Below are 22396 nucleotides of genomic sequence, written 5' to 3' on the forward strand. Positions count from 1 at the left end.
GGATCATGCATTGTACTGTTTACCTGTTATACATATTCAATGAATGATTTTGGAACCTGTTTAAACTAAGTTGTAGGGACTAGATCTGTGAGTGCTCTTGGGGGCATGAGAAATGTGCAGAGGGGAGGGGAAAGATTCTTGCAATGTGCCGTGTGAAATACCAAAGAAACAGCCTTCAGGGTTTCTCCTCAGCCCACAAATAGTAAACTTCAGAGGGGGAGAGAGAGAGAGAGCTTGGGAGAGGGCGAGTGAGCAAGCAAAAACCTTAGCAAACACTGAGTTCTGCAGCTGGCAATTTGTAAAGCTCAGAGGATGAATGGGCCTTATCTTAAAGATGGCCAGGATTCCTATACATCTGACCTCAAGAAACCTCCATTGGAGAAGGTTAATGTTTGGCCACACAGCAGCAGGTTTGGAGTTACCAACTTGTCCCCCAACTTTTTCTTTTGCCTCTCTGTCTCCTTGCTGTGCCAAGCAGGCATGCTCTGGGGGCACCCCCAGTGCCTGGACTACGGACCCCCTTTCCAGCCCCCTTTCCACCTGGAGTTCTGCTCTGCCTATGAGACCTTTGGCTGCTGTGACCAGGATAAGGACAACAGCATTGCAGCTAAATACTGGGAGATCATGGATTACATTGATCCCCAGGGCCACCAGCTGTGTGGAGGATATATCAAGGATATCCTGTGTCAGGTAGGGCAGAGGGTTTCAACCTGAAGTTTACAGTATGTTTGTGCATGTGTGCACGCTCATGTGCTATAGGTTTTCATTAAAAGGTGATTTCTCCTTGTCATCCCTTTTACATTTGTGATGCTGTGGGGATGTGTGGATTTGGGGGAGAGGGGACAGTGGGGGTAATGTTACTAGACAATGGTTATTGCATAGTTTGCATTGGGATCAAAGTGTGGCCAGTTACCACAGGGATAGATGTTCTGTAACTGCACGTGACAACATCAGGAACAATAGTTAATAATGAATTACTATTTTTTGATAGCTGTAAGTGCTGATGAAATGAAGGAGGAGTGTATCCCGCTGTTGGGAGGGGGACAATACTAGCCCCTTTGTAACTAAGGGAGGATTAAAAAGATCAATATTTATTTTTCATTCTGCTCATAAATATAGGGTGACTTGGATGGCAGATTATACAGGACATGAAGCACAGTGTTTGCATTCCCAGGTCTCATGACGGATGTGTTTAGATTGTGCTCCTGCCTAGTACACTGCAAACGCTGTGGTTATTAAAGTAGAACAACATTAAGAAACAGCTAGAAGATTCATGCAGCTGAAAGATCCGGAAGCTTCAGCTGTTGCCTTTCCCCTCTACTTTTCTTCCCACTGCCCATCTGGCTCATGGAAGCAGGCAGTTCAGTAGTAAAAGCTGCTCTTGGGTTCCTGTGTGTACAATGATTTGTGGGCAGAAAGGACTTGACTTTTTAACAGGTATGCTAATCATGCTGGTCATGATTTACTGTATGCCAACACAAAGCAGCCAAAAAACATATTTTTGCTTATCACAAAGGTATAAAATTCTTCCAGCTAATCCTTCTTAGCTTTCAAATATTATCCATGTTTACTAAATACTTCCACTTTTATAGTCTCATTGGTAAGAGTCTGGAGTCACCTTGGAGAAACCAGCTTTCAGAAAAACAACAGCAACATTTCATCAGTCACTTACAACCAATAAACTAAGAAAAAATTGAATCTGGCCATGGCAGAGATAATTCACACTAACGTTTAATGACTGAGTGGCCTGTGGAGGATTTCCTGTATGTGACGGTTAGAAAATAAGCACACACGATAATAATAACAATTAAGACTGTTGCATCTTTATACTTTGATCATAAGTCCTGATATGTGTAGCTTAGTGTGAATTCATTGTAATCATATTTCATAGCATATTATAAAAATATTGGTGTATATTTTTAAAAATAATTGTCTCAGTAACTTGAGATCCTAAAATAATGACTTATCTATTAACTCTTTGATGAAAAGTGATTAGTGACTGCTAGTTTTTAATGACCTGCCTCTGCTTCTATTGCTGTTAATGTCAACACACTGGGAACAGGCTAGGCTACTTCCTGAGATTCAACTGTTTATTGGATTAGCACAGTCAGCAAGGTTCTTCTGCATAATGCTTTTTTCCCCTCAAGTGAAGTCAGCCCTAGCTCTTTGATCCAATAAGTAGTAAGGACAGATCATCATTCCACCAAATCAAGGACATATTAATAATTAGTAATGATTGTTAAATGTTAACACATGATGAGTGCTGCACACGATACAAAACAGACTCTGAGACGCTTACAATGTCAGGATCCAATCTTGCACACAGCTAAGTCGATGGAAGAATGCGTCTGCCTCCCCAAGGTGAAGTTCCTACAGCGATGGAAAAAATGTTTGCATCAGTATAGTCTGCATCTACACTACGGGGCTAGAGCAGCACAGCTATGGCACCATAGCTATGCCATTGTATCACTTGTAGTAGAGACATGGCCAAAGCCCTTTCAGTCAGGTGCGTGGAAGCCAATGCATCCATTCTATGCTAGAAATAGTGGAGAACAAACAGGCCTGCTTTGGTAGCAAGTTGGTGTTAAGAGCTGATGTAATGCACTGCAAAGAGGAAGCTATTTGTAGTGCACAACACCTTTTATTGGTCCTACAAAACCCAGGAGCCATGCTACACGTTCCTGAGTGCCATCTCCTGGCACCTTATCGATATCTGTTTACATATATACAGACAGAGAGCACTCTTGTAAGGAGTGGTTTAAAAAGTATTTTTCTGAACAGCTTTGCCTCTGTCACAACCTAGATCACCTGCATTTCTCTTTATAATTTTAGCTGAAGTGAAAGCAAAAGATCAACTCATCAACTTGTATAAAGTGACATGACTCCACTGACATCACTGGAGCTGCTCCGATTTACACCCGCTGACAGTCTGGGCCATATTTGCTAATTATTTGATTGACTGATTGAAAACACTTAGGGCTAGATTCTCAGAGGCTGTAAAAGGGTAGCTAGTCTGAGATATGCCACCTGAGGATCTGGTCCATACAGTCCATGTGAAGCCCTGGTCAAGACCTGCCCTTGATGTCCTTAAGAAAGAGCACTGAAAAAAGGTATGTGGAGGTTGTGTGGCAGCTGATGCCCCAGGAGGCAATCCCTGGTAGCACACACTAGAATGGCAGCTTCATCATCCTTTGAGAGGATGTAAGGTTTCCCTGTTCAGCTGGCTGGTGCAGGGGAAAGGTGAATAAAACCTTGTTTAGACTAGGATTGAAAGATGTGATATTAGCATGTGCTAGCTAATGTCATAATTGGCATGTTTTAAGGTTTGTATACAGATGAGGCACAGTAACTTGGCATGTGCTAGGAGGAATCCTAAAGGCTCAAAACCAGAATATGACTACAAAGGACACAATATTTATTCTTTTTGTAACTCCCCTCCCAACCCTTAAGCCAGTATCATGATTGAGGTGGGGGCTGACTCATGATTTGTGAATGAGATGTGAGTGTCACAGGGCCTGTCTGTTAATAGCTAATAGAGATTCTCCTTTAGTTCAAGTGGTAAGGGCCTGTGCTTTTTGAAGCAGAAGCATTAGAGTTCTATCCCCACTGTCTCCAGGAAGGTCTGTGTGACATGAGTGAGACAACTGTGATATGCTAAATGGCCCCAGATTTGTCACAATTAATGTAATTGTGTTATGCTCACAATTACAATTTGTTACACTTAGTGAGAAATCAGTCATTTGTCGTGAAGGGAAAATGATAGACAAGTGACATCTGGATATGAGGATCTTCAGCTCTATTAATTAATTGAAATAATAATTCATTCCCTTTCCTCATCCCCCACTGTCCCCTCCTTCCACAGAGATGGGAAATGACTAGTGATTAGTATGAGATTGCTTAATCATGGTGGTTTTACATAGACCCCAAGGAATGCCTTCACCTCAGACATTTAGCCAAAACAATGGCGGTTGTCTGCATTCCTTGCAACACTGACAATGAGTTGGAAATGTGAATAGTTTAGAAACAGCAAAGGCTACTAAGTGAATGGCTGGAAAAGAATGTCCCCTACTTAGAGGGTACACTTTGTTCAATACCTTAAACTGCAGAAGACCTTGCACTACAGTGATAAGGAGTAGAGGCTGGAGGGAGTTCATTAAGATTAGAGGTACTAAGGTTGCTTCTTGCTCCAGTGAGAAATGCATATCTCCCCCACATGCATAGGCGCTGACTCTGTGGGTGCTCTGGGGCTGGAGCACCCATGGGGAAAAATTGGTGGGTGCTCTGCTCCCACCAGCAGCCAACCTCCCCGCCCTGCCCCCACACCCCAGCTCATCTCCATCTCCGCCTCCTCCCCTGAGTGCGCCGCATCCCCACTTCTCCCCCTAGCTCCCAGCACTTGCCACCACAAAACAGCTGTTTCGCGCGGGCAAGCGTTGGGAGGGAGGGGGGAGGAGCAGGCAAGCGGTGTGCTTGGGAAAGAGGCAGGGCCGGGGCAGGGATTTGGGGAAGAAGTCCAATAGGGGCAGGGAGGGGGTGTGGCAGGGGTGGAGTCAGGGTGGGGCCGAGGGCAGGGGCATGGAGCACCCACCAGCGCTGGGAAAAGTCAGTGGCTATGCTCACATGTAAGCGCATTTGGATACTATAGCAGTTGCCATAGTTCTTAGCCTCCTGAACACCTCACACAGGTACAGCAGAGTGAACTCCTGAAGCCGATGGAATGACACCAGCGCAAAACCAGGGTGAGAGGAGCATCAGGATTTAACTGATTGTATTTTAGTTTCTATAGAGCTTGCACCAACAAATATACAGGTCAAGTATTAATAGAAACATTATTTCCTGAAGGGTGTAACACAGAAACCCAGCTGGGTGAAAGACTAGTGGAATTTTGCAAGATTGGGTAGGTAAGTGTTAATACCTCCATTATACAGATGGGGAAAATGAGGCACAGAGCTGTGAGCACCCAAATGTTCAAACTTGGTTGCCTAATGTTAGGCACTTAACCTAAATCTTGCACATCTAAAAATCTGATTAAGGCATGCAATCTTTAGGCATGCAAGAGTGAAAATGGTGACCTCAATGATTTGTCTGTGATCACACAGAGAGTCAGTGGGGGATCCTGGAATAGAACCCAAAAGTTTTAAATCCCAGTTCATGCTAAATTTGATCATAATTCAAGGTTATGCACTGACTTAAATGGGACTCCACACATGCTTAAGGCTTTTCTTAAATGCTTTGTTGAATCAAGACCTTAAATATCTCTGAAAAATGCAGTGGAAATATTCTTCCAAGATTGTTTAATTGGGGCTATTTTGTCTTACTAATTATTTGCATGTTACTGACCTATTTGCTTGGATGAAGGCTACTCAGTGCATCAGGAATCTGTATACACAGACAGACATGTAATTAGTTTGTATTTATTTTCATAGGAGTGCTCCCCATATGCTGCACATCTCTATGATGCAGAAAACCCCCAGACACCTCTTAGGAACCTCCCAGGACTTTGCTTTGACTACTGCTCTGAGTTCCATTTCAATTGCCGCTCTGCTATTACACTGCTGACTAATGATAAACACATTCAAGAATGCTGTGAGAGGAACAAAACCCGCTTCTGTAACCTCCTTAACATACAGGACCAAGACTATTGCTACCCCAATGTGCTGAAAAACACAGACCTCAATCGCAACCTGGGGTCAGTAGTGGAGGACCGCAAGGGCTGCCTTCAGCTGTGCCTGACAGAGATTGCTAATGGGCTGAGGAATCCGGTACTGATGCTCCATGCTAATGACAACACCCACCGCATGTTTGTAGCTGAACAGGTGGGGATCATCTGGGTCTACTTGCCCGATGGGAGCCGACTGGAGGAGCCCTTTCTAGATATTAAGAAAATAGTGCTAGCTACCCCATGGATAGGGGATGAGAGGGGTTTCCTAGGGATGGCTTTTCACCCCAAGCACAAACACAACAGAAAATTTTACATCTATTATTCATACATGGACAAGAAGAAAGCGGAGAAGATCCGGATCAGTGAATTCAAAGTTTTAACGTCTGATGTCAACAAAGCTGATCCACGCTCAGAAAGGTAAAGCTTATTCAGAGCCATTTTGACTGTATCAATTTCTCATATGACCACACAGGAACCTGCCCAACTGCAACATCTGGATCTGAATACTGAGCTCATGACCATTCTAAGTTGCGCAGATCCAGGTGTTTGGCTGGGCCCATTAAGGAGATTGCTAAACAGAGACAGAAAGTGTTGTGAGTGCTGGTTCAACGTCACACGGTGAGCCCACACCAGAATGGAAAATAGCACCAAATTCTCCTTCTCTAACCTTTAGACACACTGCCTCCTGTCCGTGCCCTGTGAAATGTAGCAGTACAGTGGCAGCCTCAAACACACCAACTTTTCAAACTGTGACCCCTGTAGAGAATTAACTCCTGCTCTGAAATTGCTTTACAAACAATAATATTAAATAGGCTGTGTTTTTATTGCCCACTGCAAAGGCATTTTATTGCAATGATAACATAAATATCATACACCCATCACAGGGCTAAAGGAACTACAGAAGTTCTTAGTGGCACCAGCTTGGTCTCACCTCTAATAAAAGTTAAACTGCTCAGAACGAGAACATCTTTTCTGGGGAGGCTGATTCTGTCCCTTTCACTCATAGAAAAGGATTTAGTAATAATTTTGTCACTTGTGAGCTTCACAGTCTTGCTGAAAGACAGATATAAAACAAAAACCCAGTGCCTGTTTCTCACAGTGAACATTTAAAAGGCAAGAAACAGTTTTCACCCAGAATAAACTTTGAAATGTATTGGAAGATTTGTGTTTTTGAATGAGCACTGGTATTTTATTTCTGTGCTGGTGGTTGGTGGTCAGGGGTGCAATTAAGGGAGAGCTGGGGGGGACCCAGGGCCCCCCCCGGGCCCCTGACTGGAGCTGGAAATTTGGCTCAGTCACTTTGGGATGGTCAGGCCAAAGCTGAGTAGTGTTGTGCCTGCTTGGCCCCCCACCTCTGCAGTCCATCTGGTGCCCACGAGCACTGGGCACGCCCAGCTCCTAAGGAGAAGTAGAGCAGGGGGAGTGGAAACTCCCAGTGCCCAGGAGGGTGGGAGGACTGGATCTGGGCTTTTTTGGTGCTTCTTGGGGAAGCAGAGATGCAGCAGGAGGAGGGGATTAGCCTGTGCCCTGCTGGGGATGTTACTCTTCAGCTTGATCACCTCTCTGGGTAAGAGCTCGGACTGAGTGTGGGGTGTGGAGACCACGAAGCTGGGTGTCAGGTAGGGAGCTCAGAGCTGGGTGCAGAGGCGGTGTGGATGGGTTGGACTGGGTACAGGGGGAGAGTGTGGGACAGAGAGCTGGGGCTGAGTGCAGGGGAGGGAGAGCTCTAGGCCCCCTCCTTAGGAAAATTCTGGTTGCGCCCCAGCTGGTGGTAGATTCTGTGCCACAAGGGGCACAGATGACATCACATTTTTAAGCCCCCACCAGTAGCAGGTTAAAAAAGTCTAATGGTGTTAGGTCACCTGACTGAAACCATTCCATACGGTTAGTGGCTGATAGCTGCAGAGCAGCTCAGGTGAAATAAAGCTGATGGATCTCATTCCTAGTCCCAGTGGCAAGTGTCCATATTACAGAAACCCCCAGCACAATGGGCACTCTGCTTCTAATAAATAATACTAATGAAGTTTTGGCATTTCTATAATGCCTTTCCTAGAGGGAACCCAAAGCAATTTCCAAAGGAAATAAGTTTCCGAAGAACCCTCTGAAGGAAGTACTATTGTCCACATTTTACAGATGGGAAAACTGAGGCACTTGTTAGTGTCCTTGTTGGCAGTGTGAGGAGAGAGGTCAAGGATTGAATGGACACTGGGGACTGAAGTGTCCTTTCACTTCTAGAGGTGGCTCGTCTGTGTTAAGATGAAAGTACAATGGTGGCATAGCATGGGTGCAGCCATGCTGTACGTGTTCTGTGGATCAGCAGAGAACTTCCGCCCCAAGGCCTTGATGTCTGGCCCATTTCCCTGGGCACTAACAGACCCCTGACACCTTCATCATCAAGTGCTAGAAAATGCACCCAACAAAATTAGATTTTAAAAATCCAGTTGTAAATATAGATTTCACAGTTTATTATGGCTGAAAAGTGCCTCTGGACTGTCAAACTTTCTGAGAGCTCTGCCTTTACAGTAAGAAAAGAACAAGATCCACTGAGTTATTTGAATTTACCATTTGCTGAAAGGGCAAGATGAAATCAATGGGAACAATCAGTGCCCACCTGCTGGTTATGCACTTATCATAGACTTAGGGTATGTCTCTACATTTGAGCTGGGAGGTGTCATTTCCAGCTCACGTAGACTTACCCGCATTAGCTCTGCTCAAGCTAGTGCCTGAAAATAGCAATGTGTCCCCAGCCACACAGGCGGCAGCTTGGGTTAGCCATATACCCAGGGCAGGCAGGATTGTACTCGAGATGGCTAGCCCGAGAGGCCACCTGTGCTGCCATGGAGGCAATGCTCCTTTTATGTCCACGCAAGGTGGGAATCACACCTCAAATGTAGACATACCCATAAATGGAGGGATGTGATTATCAATGGACGTGAAAGGTCCTTGCTTAGCCTGGGAACAGTAAGATATCTTGGAAGGATATGTTCTGCAGATAAGGGGTTCCACTTATTGTGCGGACTGAATAGTAACATGTTTCTCTAACCCAACAAGACACTGAATCTTGTCCAGGGGCTACATCTGTGGTTATTTCTCTTTTCTTTCTTTTTAGGAGTCTTTTGGAACTTGAAGAACCAGCTGCAAATCATAACGGGGGGCAGCTCCTCTTTGGCATGGATGGCTATCTATATCTGTTCGTCGGGGACGGAGGGAAAGCTGGGGACCCTTTTGGAAAATTTGGGAATGCTCAGAACAAGTAAGCTGGAGGACAGGTTTATGCATCTCTCATGCTAGTGCAATGCATTGGCTTAATGCATGATGAGACAGAACTTGGACTTTTAACAAAACAAGAGAATGGACTGATCAAGCAGCATTTTTGTTGTACTAGTCATTGTAAACCAGGAACCACATCTAAGGGTTGGTTTTGCTACCACGGTCCATCCATTCTTTTGCCCCTCTGCTGAGACAAGGGTGCTAATGAGTATCATTTATGGCGGTAGTTTTTGTGTTGATTGAAGAATATTGTAATGGGGCTTCCTGGCTGTCACACTGTGGCCACGTGGAACTTCACAGGGAAAGCAAAGAGAGACCTGATATCTCCCTTCGCCAGAAAAACACAGATTCTTTGTGAGCTAAAGAAAAAACTCCATTAGCTGGGTGCAGCAGAGGGCCTATCGCACACAGCCAAGCAGTTCTGATGCCCTTCAGGAGAGGGCAGTGATGCTTGTGTACTCCCTCCACTCCCCTAATCCAGTTCATTACAATATTTATTAGAGCTGGTTGAAATTTTTTAAAATTTTAAATATTTTTTGATGAAAAAAGGGACAAATTTTTCATGAAAATTTTCACAATGTTCCCATTTTCCCACCAACTCTGAGATTAACATTTATGAACCTTGATTTACCTGACAGTCTCCTTAACCTATTGTTCATGCCTTGCCTTACTTTCAGGAGTACATTACTAGGAAAAGTTTTACGGATAGATGTGAATGGAAAAAGTCCAGATGGAAAGCATTATCGCATCCCACCAGATAACCCCTTTGTCTCTGACCCCAAGGCTCTCCCTGAGGTCTATGCATACGGGGTCAGGAATATGTGGCGCTGTGCTGTTGACAGAGGGGACCCAGTCACTCACAAGGGACGAGGAAGAATATTCTGTGGTGATGTTGGACAGAACAGGTTTGAAGAAGTTGACATCATTGTTAAAGGAGGGAACTACGGCTGGAGAGCTAAGGAGGGATTTGAATGTTATGACATAAAGCTTTGCTATAATTCCTCCTTAGGTAAGCCAATAGCTTCTTGTGGGAGCTTTGCTTGAAAAAGCACACCCCATGCAATAAAAACAACAAGGAGTCCGGTGGCACCTTAAAGACTAACAGATTTATATGGGCATAAGCTTTCGTGGGTAAAAACCCACTTCTTCAGATGCATGGAATGAACATTACAGATGCAGGCATTATATACTGACACAGGAAGAGAAGGGAGTTACCTCACAAGTGGAGAACCAGTGTTGATAGGGCCAGTTTGATCAGGGTAGAGGTAGTCCACTCCCAATAATTGATGAGGAGGTGTCAATTCCAGGAGAGGCAAAGCAATATGCTAAGTACACTGTGCAATATGTACTTAGTTAATGACTGTACTGCTGCTTTTCCAGTGAACCTCTGTAATCTGAAGTCATGTACAGGAGGATGGGGAATATGTTCCTGTCTGATAAGAAAACATACAGCTCCCCAGCTTTCCAGTCCAGAGGCACTAAAATACAAAACATCCAGGCATCTCAAGAATTCCGTGTTGTGCATCACATTGCACAAATGGCAAAGGGCCAGTACCCATTGCAGTCAACAGAAGTCTTTCTATGGAGTCCAGTAGGCACTGGATTGGGGCCTAAATGCATTATGGGGAATACTTGCTTTCCTCTGAAACGTCACGTAGTGGCCACTGTTGAAGGCAGGCTACCAGGCTTGGTGAAATGATCTTATAGCAAATCTTATGTGGGAGGCAGTATTGCCTACTGGATAGAGCACTGGAGTGGGCCTCAGAAGACCGGGGTTCTACTCCTGGCTGACTTTGTCTTTGATAAGTCATTTTAACCTTTCTGTGCCTCAGTTTCCCCATCTGTAAAATGGGGATAATGATACTGATCATCTTTGTAAAGTGCTTTGATATCAACTGATGGAAAGCACAATATAAGAGCTGGGTGTAATTATGTTCCTTAAGGATTTTGTTGACACACTCTTAAGTTAATAAAATGTAAATGACTCTGGGAACTAAGCTTGGCGTATGAGCGTAGGTATGCAGTATCTATCTACACACCACATATGTGGTGGTGATTGCCATATGGTGCCATTATTGCAGAATACGCCAGTAGTTTTTAACGAGGTCCAGCACTGTGGCCTAAGGATCAGAAAGTTTACCATGTGCCTGTGTTAGGCTTGGCTGCTAGGCTTCAGATTTTAACTCCTTACATTTTTCTATCTGTGCTGTTCAGCATAAAAAGAAAATCTCAGTCATACTGAAAAAGTGCAGACAGGACTGAAAGTTTTCAGGAGCAGAATGTCAGTCCCCCCCAAAAAGAGCTGAGAACCACCTTTCAGGGTGCCAGGCATAAAGGGTGGCAGTAACTTATGTTTCTGGTAATATGTGTGATCCAGCAGAATGATTTTCAGTTGCTGCCCCTAGGAGCAGTTGCAATGTATAAATCTATTGAGCTGAGCTGCAACTTCCTACTTCCATATTTTGTCTTTTCAGTAGAAAACTGAATTTTTAATGTTAATCTTTGTTAAAATGCTTGATCCACTTAGCCACAGGTAACGTTTCATGAACTCTCTCTGCAGCATTTACCTGATGTAAAGAATATTGGTCCAGCATAATAATGAAGTTCACTGGCTGAGTCTTGTTAAGCCACATAGGCAGCTCCTTAAAGCCTAGGCCAAATTCTCTGCTGGTGTAAATGGGTGAAACCCCATTGACATGAACCAAGCCACTCCCATGTGCATTAGCCCTTTTGGCCTCCATTGTATACATCAGTATTGTTGACCAGTTGCTCTTTGATCAGCGAGTCCGTGAAAGCTGTTCTGTTTTTTCTTTTGTGTGTATTTAACAGATGACATTCTTCCGATATTTGCCTATGGCCACACTGTGGGGAAGTCCGTCACTGGAGGATACGTGTACCGGGGGTGTGAATCCCCAAACCTGAATGGCCTCTACATTTTTGGTGATTTCATGAGTGGGTGAGGGAGATAAGTTTCCATTCTTTTCTATCCAGCTATCCTTATATTTGTATGGCTTCCATATCTGAGCATTCTGAACCCCTCTGGCCCAGTCAGTGAACGTCCTAGACAGTCAGCGTATTTAGATCAATCGTTTGGTTTGGTCCATTACAGAGACAGCACCTGTAAAGTTCTGAGCTGGATCTGAACTTCACCCAAATTAGAGCTTTCAGGAGTGGGGTTTTAATTCAGGCCCAACAAAAGAAAATTAAACCCAGTTTAAGGATCAGGGTTCCAACTAACCTTTTACTTCCAGTGATGCATGATTTTTGCAGGAATTAACCCTGAGAATGGAAAATTTGAATCCTACAACAAAGGTTTTATTTTTCATCCAGCCGCCTTATGGCTTTGCAGGAAGAGGAGAGGGAAAATAAATGGAAGAAACAAGATATTTGTATTGGTAGCACTAAAGCCTGTGCTTTCCCTGGGCTGATTAGCTCCTATAACAAATTCATCATCTCCTTTGCTGAAGACGAGGCAGGTAATGCATTTCCCTGACCATACTTGTACAGAAAACTGGGTTCTGTGTTTCAGGGCGAATATATGGGGTTTGGCTGCCCTTGGGAAATGTTAGTGAAGACCGACTGACTGCACAGGGGTGATGAAATATCTCAGCATTGCAGTGGGGGTTCACAGATGGTTCAGACAGTTCAGAAATATGCCCAGTCATGAGACCTTGTCAGTTTTTCCCACGTACCCCGGACACACGTGATGCAGAACTCATGACAGCTCATTATAGAGCTCACTAATCACTTGAAATTTGAATCTGGATCTGAACTCGCTCAAAGTTGGGTGGGGTGGTTGGATTCATGCCCATATACATTTTTAAATGTAAACAAGCAAACAAACAATGTAAGAGTATGGGTCATTGCAATGCAATCCTCTTCACTCCAGTTCTTGCAGCCAGCTGAATCTCTTCCTCATCAAGACACCATTCTCATTCACAATGGCAACACTAGGAGTTCTGGTCTGAAGAGACCCTGGTTTGGAAGGGGCGGGGGGGGGGGGGGGAGGAAAATTCCTTTTTCTGTAGCTGGTAGGAATGTCTCAAAGCTTGGTCAAGGATTTAAAATGTCATCATGACTATAACAAAAGTGAAATTACCAGTAGATCCATTGGTCGTGCCTTTGGGGCTTCTTGAGTACAAAGACCTCTCCAGTGCATAATGCAAAACTGATCTCAAAGCTTTAGATAGCAGGCAGCTGTGCTCTGGCAGAATTTGGAAGAAGAGGGGGAAGCCCTCCGTAATAGCTTATGGTTCAGCAGAATATGGATATCGTCCTGTGCTTGTAATGGAAAAGATCCTGGATGATCTCAGACCGGGGAATAGTAGGTTCTTACACATTTGGCTTCCATGTCTAGAAAATGAAAAATAAGGCAGGAGACACAGACCTGGGGAATACAGAAGTGTTGTTTTAGTGTAAAACACTGACAGGCTTTAGCCTCTGTTCTAGTAATAAGTGGCAGGGATGGATGTTAAACTGCGGTATCAACTCTTCCTCTAAAAATTGTCACAGTGCTGTAATGTAATTTGAACTGCAATAATAGTTTCGCTTGGTATTTGCTCAAATTACAATAACCTCCCTAGATATTATACTGATGCTAATGAAAAATATGAATTCTAGGGATAGTAGTCAATTTCTCCAAATATGAACCTGAACAGCCCAGTAACAAGAGACTTTTGTCCCAAATGATTAGCCATTCTAGAGCCTGTTTGATTTTTTTGGTAGTTTATAAGTCAGCTAAATATTTTGGTTTTGTGTGCGTTTCCTCTATTTATAAGTGCTGGCTGCTTTACTGGATAAAAACAAGCCTTTTAGAAAGTACACTTATAAGATATACCCAATAAAATAATCTTTTGGGGTGTCCTCCACAGGGGGACACAATGGCCCTGATGCTGCATCGTGATTGGCACAGGACTGCTATTCCTGAAGTCAGTGGGTCTGTGTGTGGGCATTGCAATCTGCCCACATGGATCACACTGAGACCAGGCCCAAGGTGTGAAGAAAGATTTTGAATGAAACAAATAGGAGTGTGTCTTCCTTTCCAATTATGTGATGTAATGGAGGGGCAAGAGAAGGGGGGAAATGGTAGTGCACCTGCAATTATTCTGTGCATTTGCATCTGAAACAGCTTATATTTTTTTCTCTCTGTTTGTTTAGGGGAGCTTTATTTTATGGCTACTTCTTATCCCAGTGCCTATGCACCCCATGGAGCTATCTACAAATTTGTTGATCCTGCAAGGTTAGCATTAAGATCTGGTTTTCCCTTGCATGCTGCTTTATAATCAACACAGATTATCTAGTTGGCTCAATAGATGTGGAATATATATCAGTAATCTACCCATCTATGTTTTGATCTCAGTTACCCTATTGTACATCTTGAACAACGCCACTGGCTGAGGGAAGTTAATTCTAGAATTAGACTGACATTTGTATTCATTTACATTACTTCAGACTTAGGCTGGTACAACTGAGAATAGAATCTGGTCCAAAATCTGTTAAAAGTTTGGGGACAATAAGGTTAAAAACTATTGACTTTTTTACAAGTCAAAGATACAACACAAACTTGTTTTAATAGTACAAAGTAATAATCAGTACCCTTCAGGTTCACAACGGAGATAGCCTTTTTCTGTCTATACGTCAGCCAAGGACCCTATAAAATAAACATCAATTAATTTTGTAATGCCAAAAAGGCCTTTCACCAAAAATTCTCTCTTACCTCACATAACTTTAACCTGGCTGGCATGTTCCTCTCATCACAAAGGGGTTAGTGACCTACGAAGTATTAAAACATGGTAAATGGCTGACGATACATGACACGAGGGGGGGGATCAGTAATGGGTTACAGTGCTTTTACCTCTAGGCCACTAGTTCAAATCTAACCTGCATAAGGCTACTGTCTCACTAGTGAGTTATGTGAAATTAGTGTTCTCTAGGAAATTCCTCAGGCCCCTAGCTTTTGTTCACATCACAGTTAATGCAGACTGGCCCCATTGTTGTCAGTCAGCCTCAGCAAACAAGCCAAGAACTGAATGGGCCATGCATGGGGAGCTTGATCGCCACGCCTCCTGCTGCATCGGTTCTGTGCTTAAAGGATTTAAGTGTTTAGCGTAGTCATGCCAACATTGTTCACTACTTCATAGTGTCTTGGAGCACAGGCGGATAAATGCCCGCTTTGGGGAGGTTAGCCTGCTGGCCCTGCCCCCTTCTGCCCAAGGCCCTGCCCCCTGGAGCCCTGAACCCCTCTCCATAAAAAGGAGAAGCCCTAAGCAGCCTGTAGCAAAGCAATGACTCACCAGTGCAGTGCCTCCTGATGGTCATCTTAGGAATTAGCTCTCCAGCATATGGAGCACCCTCTGCAGGCTGGTATCTCGCCTGCTGCTGGCTCCATGTCCCTCCCAGACCCCAGTGCCCTTTATGCTGGGGTTCTACCCCAGTAGTACCCCTATGCTCTGGGTCTCCCCTCCCAGGGGAACCCCCAACCCTCTAAACCCACCTTGCCTCAGTGGCTACCACCAGTCATCATCTAGCCCCCGCTCACTGGGGCAGACTGCAGTGTAATGGCCCCTCATCATTAGTAAGGGGTTAGGACCTGCTGCCTTTGCCTATCTCTGGGCTACCCCAGTACCTTTTTGGGCCTTTACCAAGGCCTGTAGCCTAGGGGTTTACCAGGCTGGAGCACCTCAGCTCCCTTTGTCCTTCCCCAGCACTGCTCCAGCTCTAGATATCTTGTTCCCAGGCAGCTAGCCCTTCCCCCTCCAAGGCTAGAGTGAGACTCCTCCAGCTTCTGGCCCACAGCCCTCTTATCAGGGCCAGCTGGGCCCTAACTGAGATGGCCACACCTGTGGTCAGCTACACAGTCAGCTTCCCCCAGCTGTTCTTAATCCCTTTCCCTGCTACAGCCCTCTCCAGGGCTGCTTTTAACCCCTTCAGGGCCAGAGCAGGGTAATTACCCTGCTACAGGCCCCCACAACTGGAGGAGCCCTGGCCTACCTGCCCCAGCCACATTGGGCTGAGCCTCTGCTGCCGGCCCCCCAGAGCACCAAGCCAAACCGCTGGCCCATTGCCCCTGAAGGCCCTTCCCCACCTGAGCCGCTGGCCCCCACCACCAGTGCCAGGCTGTCGGCCCCCTGAGCACCAGGCTGGTCCAGTGCTGGGTTGGCCCCCTCGAGCACTAGCCCCTCCTGCCCCTGAAGGCTCTCCCTCAGATGAGCCACTGGCTGCCAGTGCTGAGCCACCAGCTCCCCAAGCCTCCAGCCTATCCCCACTCTGAAGCTGCCGGCCCCCTGAGCGCCATCTCCTCCCCCCACTGGCCCCAGAGTGCCTGGCTGAGCCTCCTCACTCCACCAGCCGCTAGCTCTCTCCGCCCCGAGGAGGAAAGATGCAACGATCAGCAGGACCTGGGGGTGTGTGTGTAGTGGAGGAGACGGTGGGGTTCTTGGGGATGGGGTGGGGCAACCGCAGCCCAGGTGTCTGCCAGTGGATTGGTGGCAGTGCCAGGGAAGTGCCCATGTCTTGGAGTTTAAGGTCAGAAGGATCATCTAGATCATCTAGTCCAGAAACTTTTTTTTTGCTGGGCTCCCCTTTGAAAACATTTCAGGCTGTAACAACCCCCTCACAAAAAAGCGATGACCCCCGCCTCATAGCATACCCTTATTTCTGCGCTGCTGCTGGCGGTGCCTTCAGAGCTGGGCTCTCCGCCCGCGACCCCCCTACAATAGCCTTGTAACCTCCTTTTGGGTTGGGACCCTCAGTTTGAGAAGCACTAATCTAATCTGACCCCCTGCATATCACAGGCCATTAAATTTCACCCAATGCCCCTATGTTGAGCCCAATGACTTCAGTTAAACTAAAGCATGTTACTCGTGAGGAGACTCAACTGTTGTGTGCCACAGGCAGAGACCAGGAGACACCCAGGTGCCACCAATGCCTGACTGATGAGGTGAACCATATCCAGGCAAGTCATGACCCATACTGCAGAGAAAGGTGAAAAAACCCAATTAAACTAATTTAAATTGAAAACAGATTAAAAATGCTTTGTAGTCTCTAAGTCTCCTGTGAATTCCAATGTTATGAACTTAGGTTAATGGGGTTTAGCAGGGTCAGCTATGAATCAGTTCTCCCGGGTGGGTCTATTAGGCTACATTTTGATAATCTTAGGAGGCTGTTGAAAAGCAGTGATATGCTGGCACTTTCCTGAATTGTTGCCATCTATGACTTAGCAAATGTACTGTAGGGATTTCTTCTGGATTTGCACACAAGGAAAGCTGGCTTGCAAGAGTCTACTGCATGTGTTCTGAGGTTCTACTGTGTAAATGGAGAAACCCAGCGTTACCTTTTCCAAGAAGCCTGAAGAGAGTTTCCAGGTGGCCAGCTTCCTGCAAGGACGCAGCTCACTAATGAACAGCATTACTTCACAGGAGGACTTGCTGCTTGCTCTACAAGTTTTCCTGAAATGAACCAATTTTCTTTGCTGAGTTTCAGAAGTTTCTCCCCTCACCTGCCTTCTAGAGCATGACTGTGTGTTTAATCTTTCCCTTGGTCCTTTGCATGGGCGGTGAACTGCTAGCTGGGGGATGCTAGGCCCCAACCCTGCTCCTTCCACTTGAGGCCCCAGCCCTTCCGCACACACCCCCTGCCAGAGCCCCACAGCCGCTAGCCCCAAGCCAGAGGCTAGCTCCCTGGAGCGCTGGGAGGGAGGAGTGGCACGGCACAGCCCCCACCTCCCCAGCCCCGGGGGGAGGGGCGGCGTGGCCCCGGCCCCAGGAGCGTGGGCAGAATGGAACAGCCTCCTCAGCCCTGAAGCACCAGGAGGGCGGATGGCGTGGCCTGAGCCACCCCACAAGGAGACTGGAGCTGCAGCAAGTGGGAAGGAAGGGGGGCTGGGGCAGAGTGTGGGCAGGGCCACACCTGGCTGTTTGAGGAGGTACAGCCTCCCCCAGCCTATAATACCCACCGCCCATAGTCCTTTGGAGATTTATTTTTTTTCTTTCTTTCTGCACCTCATCTGGGGTCCCTGCTAACTAGGTCTCATTGCTTGTCTGTTTGATTAAGCATCTAACTTTAGTAAGGGCCTGATTTTCAGGAGTGCTCAGCATCCACAGTTCCAATGAAAGCTGAGGTTGCTCCAGAAAATCAGGGCCTTAGGGCTTCACACACTCTGGCATCTCAACAGATAGGGGCAGCGAGTGAGTTGGGTAGCAGTCTAGCTCTCTCAGTTGTCACAATCATAGCTCTTCCATCCTGATTTTTCTTTCATTGCAATTTAATTTAGTTTTGTTTTATTCTACTTTTCTCTGTTGAAGGTGACCAGATGTGAGGAGCTTGGCACCTTGGTGATATTACAGAGTGAGGTAGCTAGCAAAGAAAAGAGAATTTTCTGTAGCACCTTTCACAATAGTCTCCCCAAAATATTACTCCACAATAATAAAATGTGAACATTTTTCAGTGAGAAAAGGCACACTTTTTTTGTGAAAAGTGTTCCTAATTTCTGACCCTCTCTAATTGCAAATGGTCTGGTTTCTCCTGAGGGCACATGACCTAATAAGGAGGATTGATGTGTGATCTCTGTCTCTCGAAAAAGTAAACTTCCTGATCATTTCCTAGATAGTCACATGTGCCTTTTTATCTTTTAAATCTGTTTTCAAGGAGAGCGCCACCTGGGAAGTGTAAACACAAGCCTATTCCAGTGAAAACAAAGAGTAAGCGTATCCCATTTGCTCCTCTGGCAAGTAAGTCCTTAGGTTTTCATTTTATTGTGTGGAATCTCAGAGCTGTCAGGTTGAAATGTACAGCATTCATTAAAGCGAAAGTACTATGCAACAGCTGTTGTCGTACAATAAGTATGTTAATTCATGTTTCTGTTGCATATTAAACATGCTGCTTCTACTTAGTCTCCTCAGAGGAGTTTGGAAGTGGTGAAAGTTTTTTAGTCTTCACTACAGCAACAGAATGAGCAGAAAACACGAGAGGACAGATGGTGTTGTGGTAAGGCACTAGATTGGGACACTCAGGGGACCTAGGTGCAATTTTGGGCTCTGCCACAGACTCCCAGTGTAGCCAAAGTCACTGTGGACTACATTCACAAAGGTATTTAGGTGTCTACCCCCCTGACTTAGGTACCTATGTTCAGGTTTTTGGCACCAGTGTGATTCTCAAGACTTCTGCTTGGCTGCTGCCAAACCCTGTAGGTGCCTAAACTCACTCGGTGGCTAGGTTTTTGTTGTAAAAGTTTCTTGGGCGCCTAAATTTCTGCCTCTAGGCATGCACACTGCTGCCTCCCTCTAGACCTATCTCCCACCTAGGCCCCCGAGTGATTCATGAGCCAGGGGAAGACAGGTGCTCCTCCACCTAAATTACTTGAAGAGCCTAAGCTGGTAGACATGCTCATGGGCCACCTAATTCCATAAAAAAGACCCAGGGAAGGGAAGAGGAGGAGGTCCACTTCCCCCACAATTTTTAGCCCACTGGTTAGTGCACTGCCCTTTAATGAGCGAGATGCCTGGTTCACCTCTCATGGGAGTGGCTTAACCACTGAGCTATGGGCGGCTGTGGGTCTCCCCCAGTCTCTTCTGTTGAAGCTGTTCCACTGTGGAATCCCTTTTCCTCCTCATGTGGAGGGGGGAACTTGAACTAGGGGTCTCCCACATCCCAGGCAATTACCCTAACCACTGGGCTAAAAGTTATGTATTCACAACACCTAACTCTCTTTGTGACTCTAACCCTTAATCTCTCGGCACTTCAGTTTCCCCAGCTGTAAAACTGGGATAATAATACTTCAGTTCCCCTGCCCTTTGCCTGTGGTCCATATTTAGATTGTAAAGTCTATGACTCAGGGATTGCCTCTCATTATGTAGGTTGAACAGTACCCTGCACCATGAGGCCCCACTTGGGCTTGTAGATACAACTGTAAGATAAATAATTAATACTAATCATAATAACGACCTGTCAACAAACTGGAGCTGCCGAAGAGAAACTTTATCTACCCTTTTATTAAAATCTGCTTGCAAATTTCATCTTACTCTTTATGTATTTTGGCCTTTTTCTGAACAAATGTTCCATCATCTTTTTTCATTCTAAGAGAAAACAAACTTATTCTTAAAAACCCTACAAGAAGCAGCCAGGGTTCATATTTAATGGAGGAAGCAGATTCAAAATGAGAAAAAAGTGAGGCAGTGTTCAAGCATCACAGTTTTTAATCTCTTTTGACAGGCAAATATGTTTCTTGTCTGCCTGCCTGCTTGTCAGTCTGCTAAGGCTCTTTTTCAGGGATATGTCTGAGTTAGTGTTTTGCCTTAAACCAGGAATGCTGAAGCATTTTAATTATTTTTCACAGAGACTGTCCTTGAACTGCTTAATGAACCCCCAACAACCAAGCCTCCCAACACATTCTCCATCTCCACTGGAGCCACCACAACAACTTCCAAAAAAGCCAAGAAGCCAGCTTCCCCAAAAAGCTCCACCAAGCTGTCAGCAGCAAAGCCAACTGTGTCTGGCAAAAAGAGGCAGGCCAAAGGATCCAAGACTAAACTAGATCCAGCAGAAGAGAAGACAAAGGTTCCAAAGGTATCCAAAGCATCACGTGTGACATCTTCGCCAGACAGGAAAGGTTCCCAGCTAACCAGAGCCAAGAAGAAACTTCTCCCCAAGAAAACAACAGCAGCGAACGAGAAAAAACAGAAGAAAAAAGGAGTCAGATCAAGGAGTTCCCTCTGAACACAAATGAACTCCCAATGGGCCAAAAAGAAAGCAAGTGATTGAGAAAAAGAAGACCAGTTTGTGGCGTGAACTGGAGGTTTCCAACATGGACCTTATTAGAAGAATCAGACCTGTGTGCAGTTTTTGTGCCTATAACATGTTCATAAGATTATGTGGGGGAAAATTCAGTCTTGGTGAATGTGTGTTACTTCATGAGTTTAGCATGAGTGGACCTATATGTCCTATTATGACTTTAACTGCAGCAAGGTTTTCCCATCCTCACAAGTTTCCCATTCTTTGCAAATCTTGCTTTGAAGGCTATTTTCTGACATTAGCAGTTATACAAAAACCTCCACTGACTTCAGTGACAGTCCCACAGGTGCAGTGAGGGTAGGAATTGGTTTTCAGGCATTTGGATTTTTAACCTTCAAGGGGTGTAGCCAGAATAAGGATTGTAGGATTAGACAGCAGGTGTCTATCGGTGGGCTTAACTGGTTATGAGGGGGTTCATATTTTAATCACGGTATATGGAATAAATACATTGAAGCTGCCTGATTTTTTTGGTCAGTATTTTATCATCCTTTGCCACTGAATTTCTTATCTGTCAAAATATATTTTTAAAAGAATCACCTTCTATTAAATACTCCAAAAGAAAATCTGAATGTGTGTTTATTTTAGGCAGCTGTCTACTTAGACATATTTGTTATTATGTGCCTAATTTTCAAAGTTGCTGAGTACCTGGAGGTCCCACTGATTTCCAGGGGGGCTGGAGTTGCTCAGCACAGCTGAAAGTCAGGCCAGTCATGGCTGGGCAATTGCTTTGAACAAAAATTCAAGCTGATCCAAACCACCCAATTGAAGCAAACTGAACACCAAACACTGTGAAAAGAGTTTGGCAGACATCTATCATGGCAACTTACACTCCCCAAATCACATAAACTGAGGGCCAAATCCTGACCCCTTTCACCAGATGCAGAGGGACAATACTGCTCCTCTCTCCGCTGTCAGTGAGTCTGTTCCCTGGAGTTCCCCTGCACCTAGTTTGGTTACTGCTGGTAACTCTGAGGTTGGATATTGTTTCTTAGGTAGGGTAACCAGAGAGCTAGCGTGGAATGCTAATCGGAACAGGGGTGGGGGTAATAGGGGCCTATATAAGAAAAAGACCCAAAAATCGGGACTGTCTCTATAAAATCAAATTTATTTGAGCATAAGCTTTCATGAACTACAGCTCACTTCATCGGCTGTAGCTCACGAAAGCTTATGCTCAGATAAATTTGTTAGTCTCTAAGGTGCCACAAGTACTCCTTTTCTTTTTGCGGACACAGACTAACAGGGCTGCTACTCTGAAATCTATAAAATCGGGACATCTGGTCACCCAATCCTTATGCAAAACATCATGCAATGAGATAATTTAAAGCTGGGTGCTGTAGAAGCAGCAGCTGTTTTCTATAAACAGAAAGAACCACGAAAAGCCTCATTAAAACTTAGACTGGTTAAAAACCCAATGAACAAAAGTATCTAGCGGATTTCATGAAGCGGGCCTAGGACCTGGGAATCTGAAGATCGTTACAGTACTGTGGGGGTGGGGTCTAGTTGAGCTGTGATTACAAAGCCAGACAGGTTCAGTACTGTGACGATGGGGCGTATGCCCCACACTGGCCAACAACCAGGAGAGTTAGACCGACCCGAGCCGGGCCGGCGTGTTCTCCGCTCCCCGGGCAGGGCAGTCCCTGCTCTCGGCCGGCAAAGCCAAGGCTTGGGGAGCTCGGC

General features: G+C 45.4%; 1 protein-coding gene across 1 annotated transcript; it reads left to right on the forward strand.

Moving 5' to 3' along the window:
* The first annotated feature begins 214 nt into the window (after positions 1-214).
* On the forward strand, positions 215-21247 carry HHIPL2 (HHIP like 2). The gene is made up of 9 exons (XM_084625312.1): positions 215-690; positions 5427-6079; positions 8772-8915; positions 9610-9941; positions 11762-11888; positions 12263-12408; positions 14090-14171; positions 18578-18660; positions 20265-21247. Exons 1-9 carry the CDS (start codon positions 313-315, stop codon positions 20642-20644), a joined length of 2325 nt encoding a protein of 774 aa, XP_084481438.1. The 5' UTR covers positions 215-312; the 3' UTR covers positions 20645-21247.
* Positions 21248-22396: the final 1149 nt, after the last annotated feature.

Source organism: Lepidochelys olivacea (genome assembly GCF_965140295.1).
Source record: "Lepidochelys olivacea isolate rLepOli2 genome assembly, chromosome: 3".
NCBI lineage: Eukaryota > Metazoa > Chordata > Testudines > Cheloniidae > Lepidochelys > Lepidochelys olivacea.

Bases quoted from the DNA above. Each gene is read 5' to 3' on its own strand.
- HHIPL2 (XM_084625312.1), top strand. From the start codon at position 313: ATGAATGGGCCTTATCTTAAAGATGGCCAGGATTCCTATACATCTGAC. The intron at 691-5,426 runs GTAGGGCAGAGG...TTATTTTCATAG, and splicing joins TCAAGGATATCCTGTGTCAG to GAGTGCTCCCCATATGCTGC. The intron at 6,080-8,771 runs GTAAAGCTTATT...CTTTCTTTTTAG, and splicing joins GCTGATCCACGCTCAGAAAG to GAGTCTTTTGGAACTTGAAG.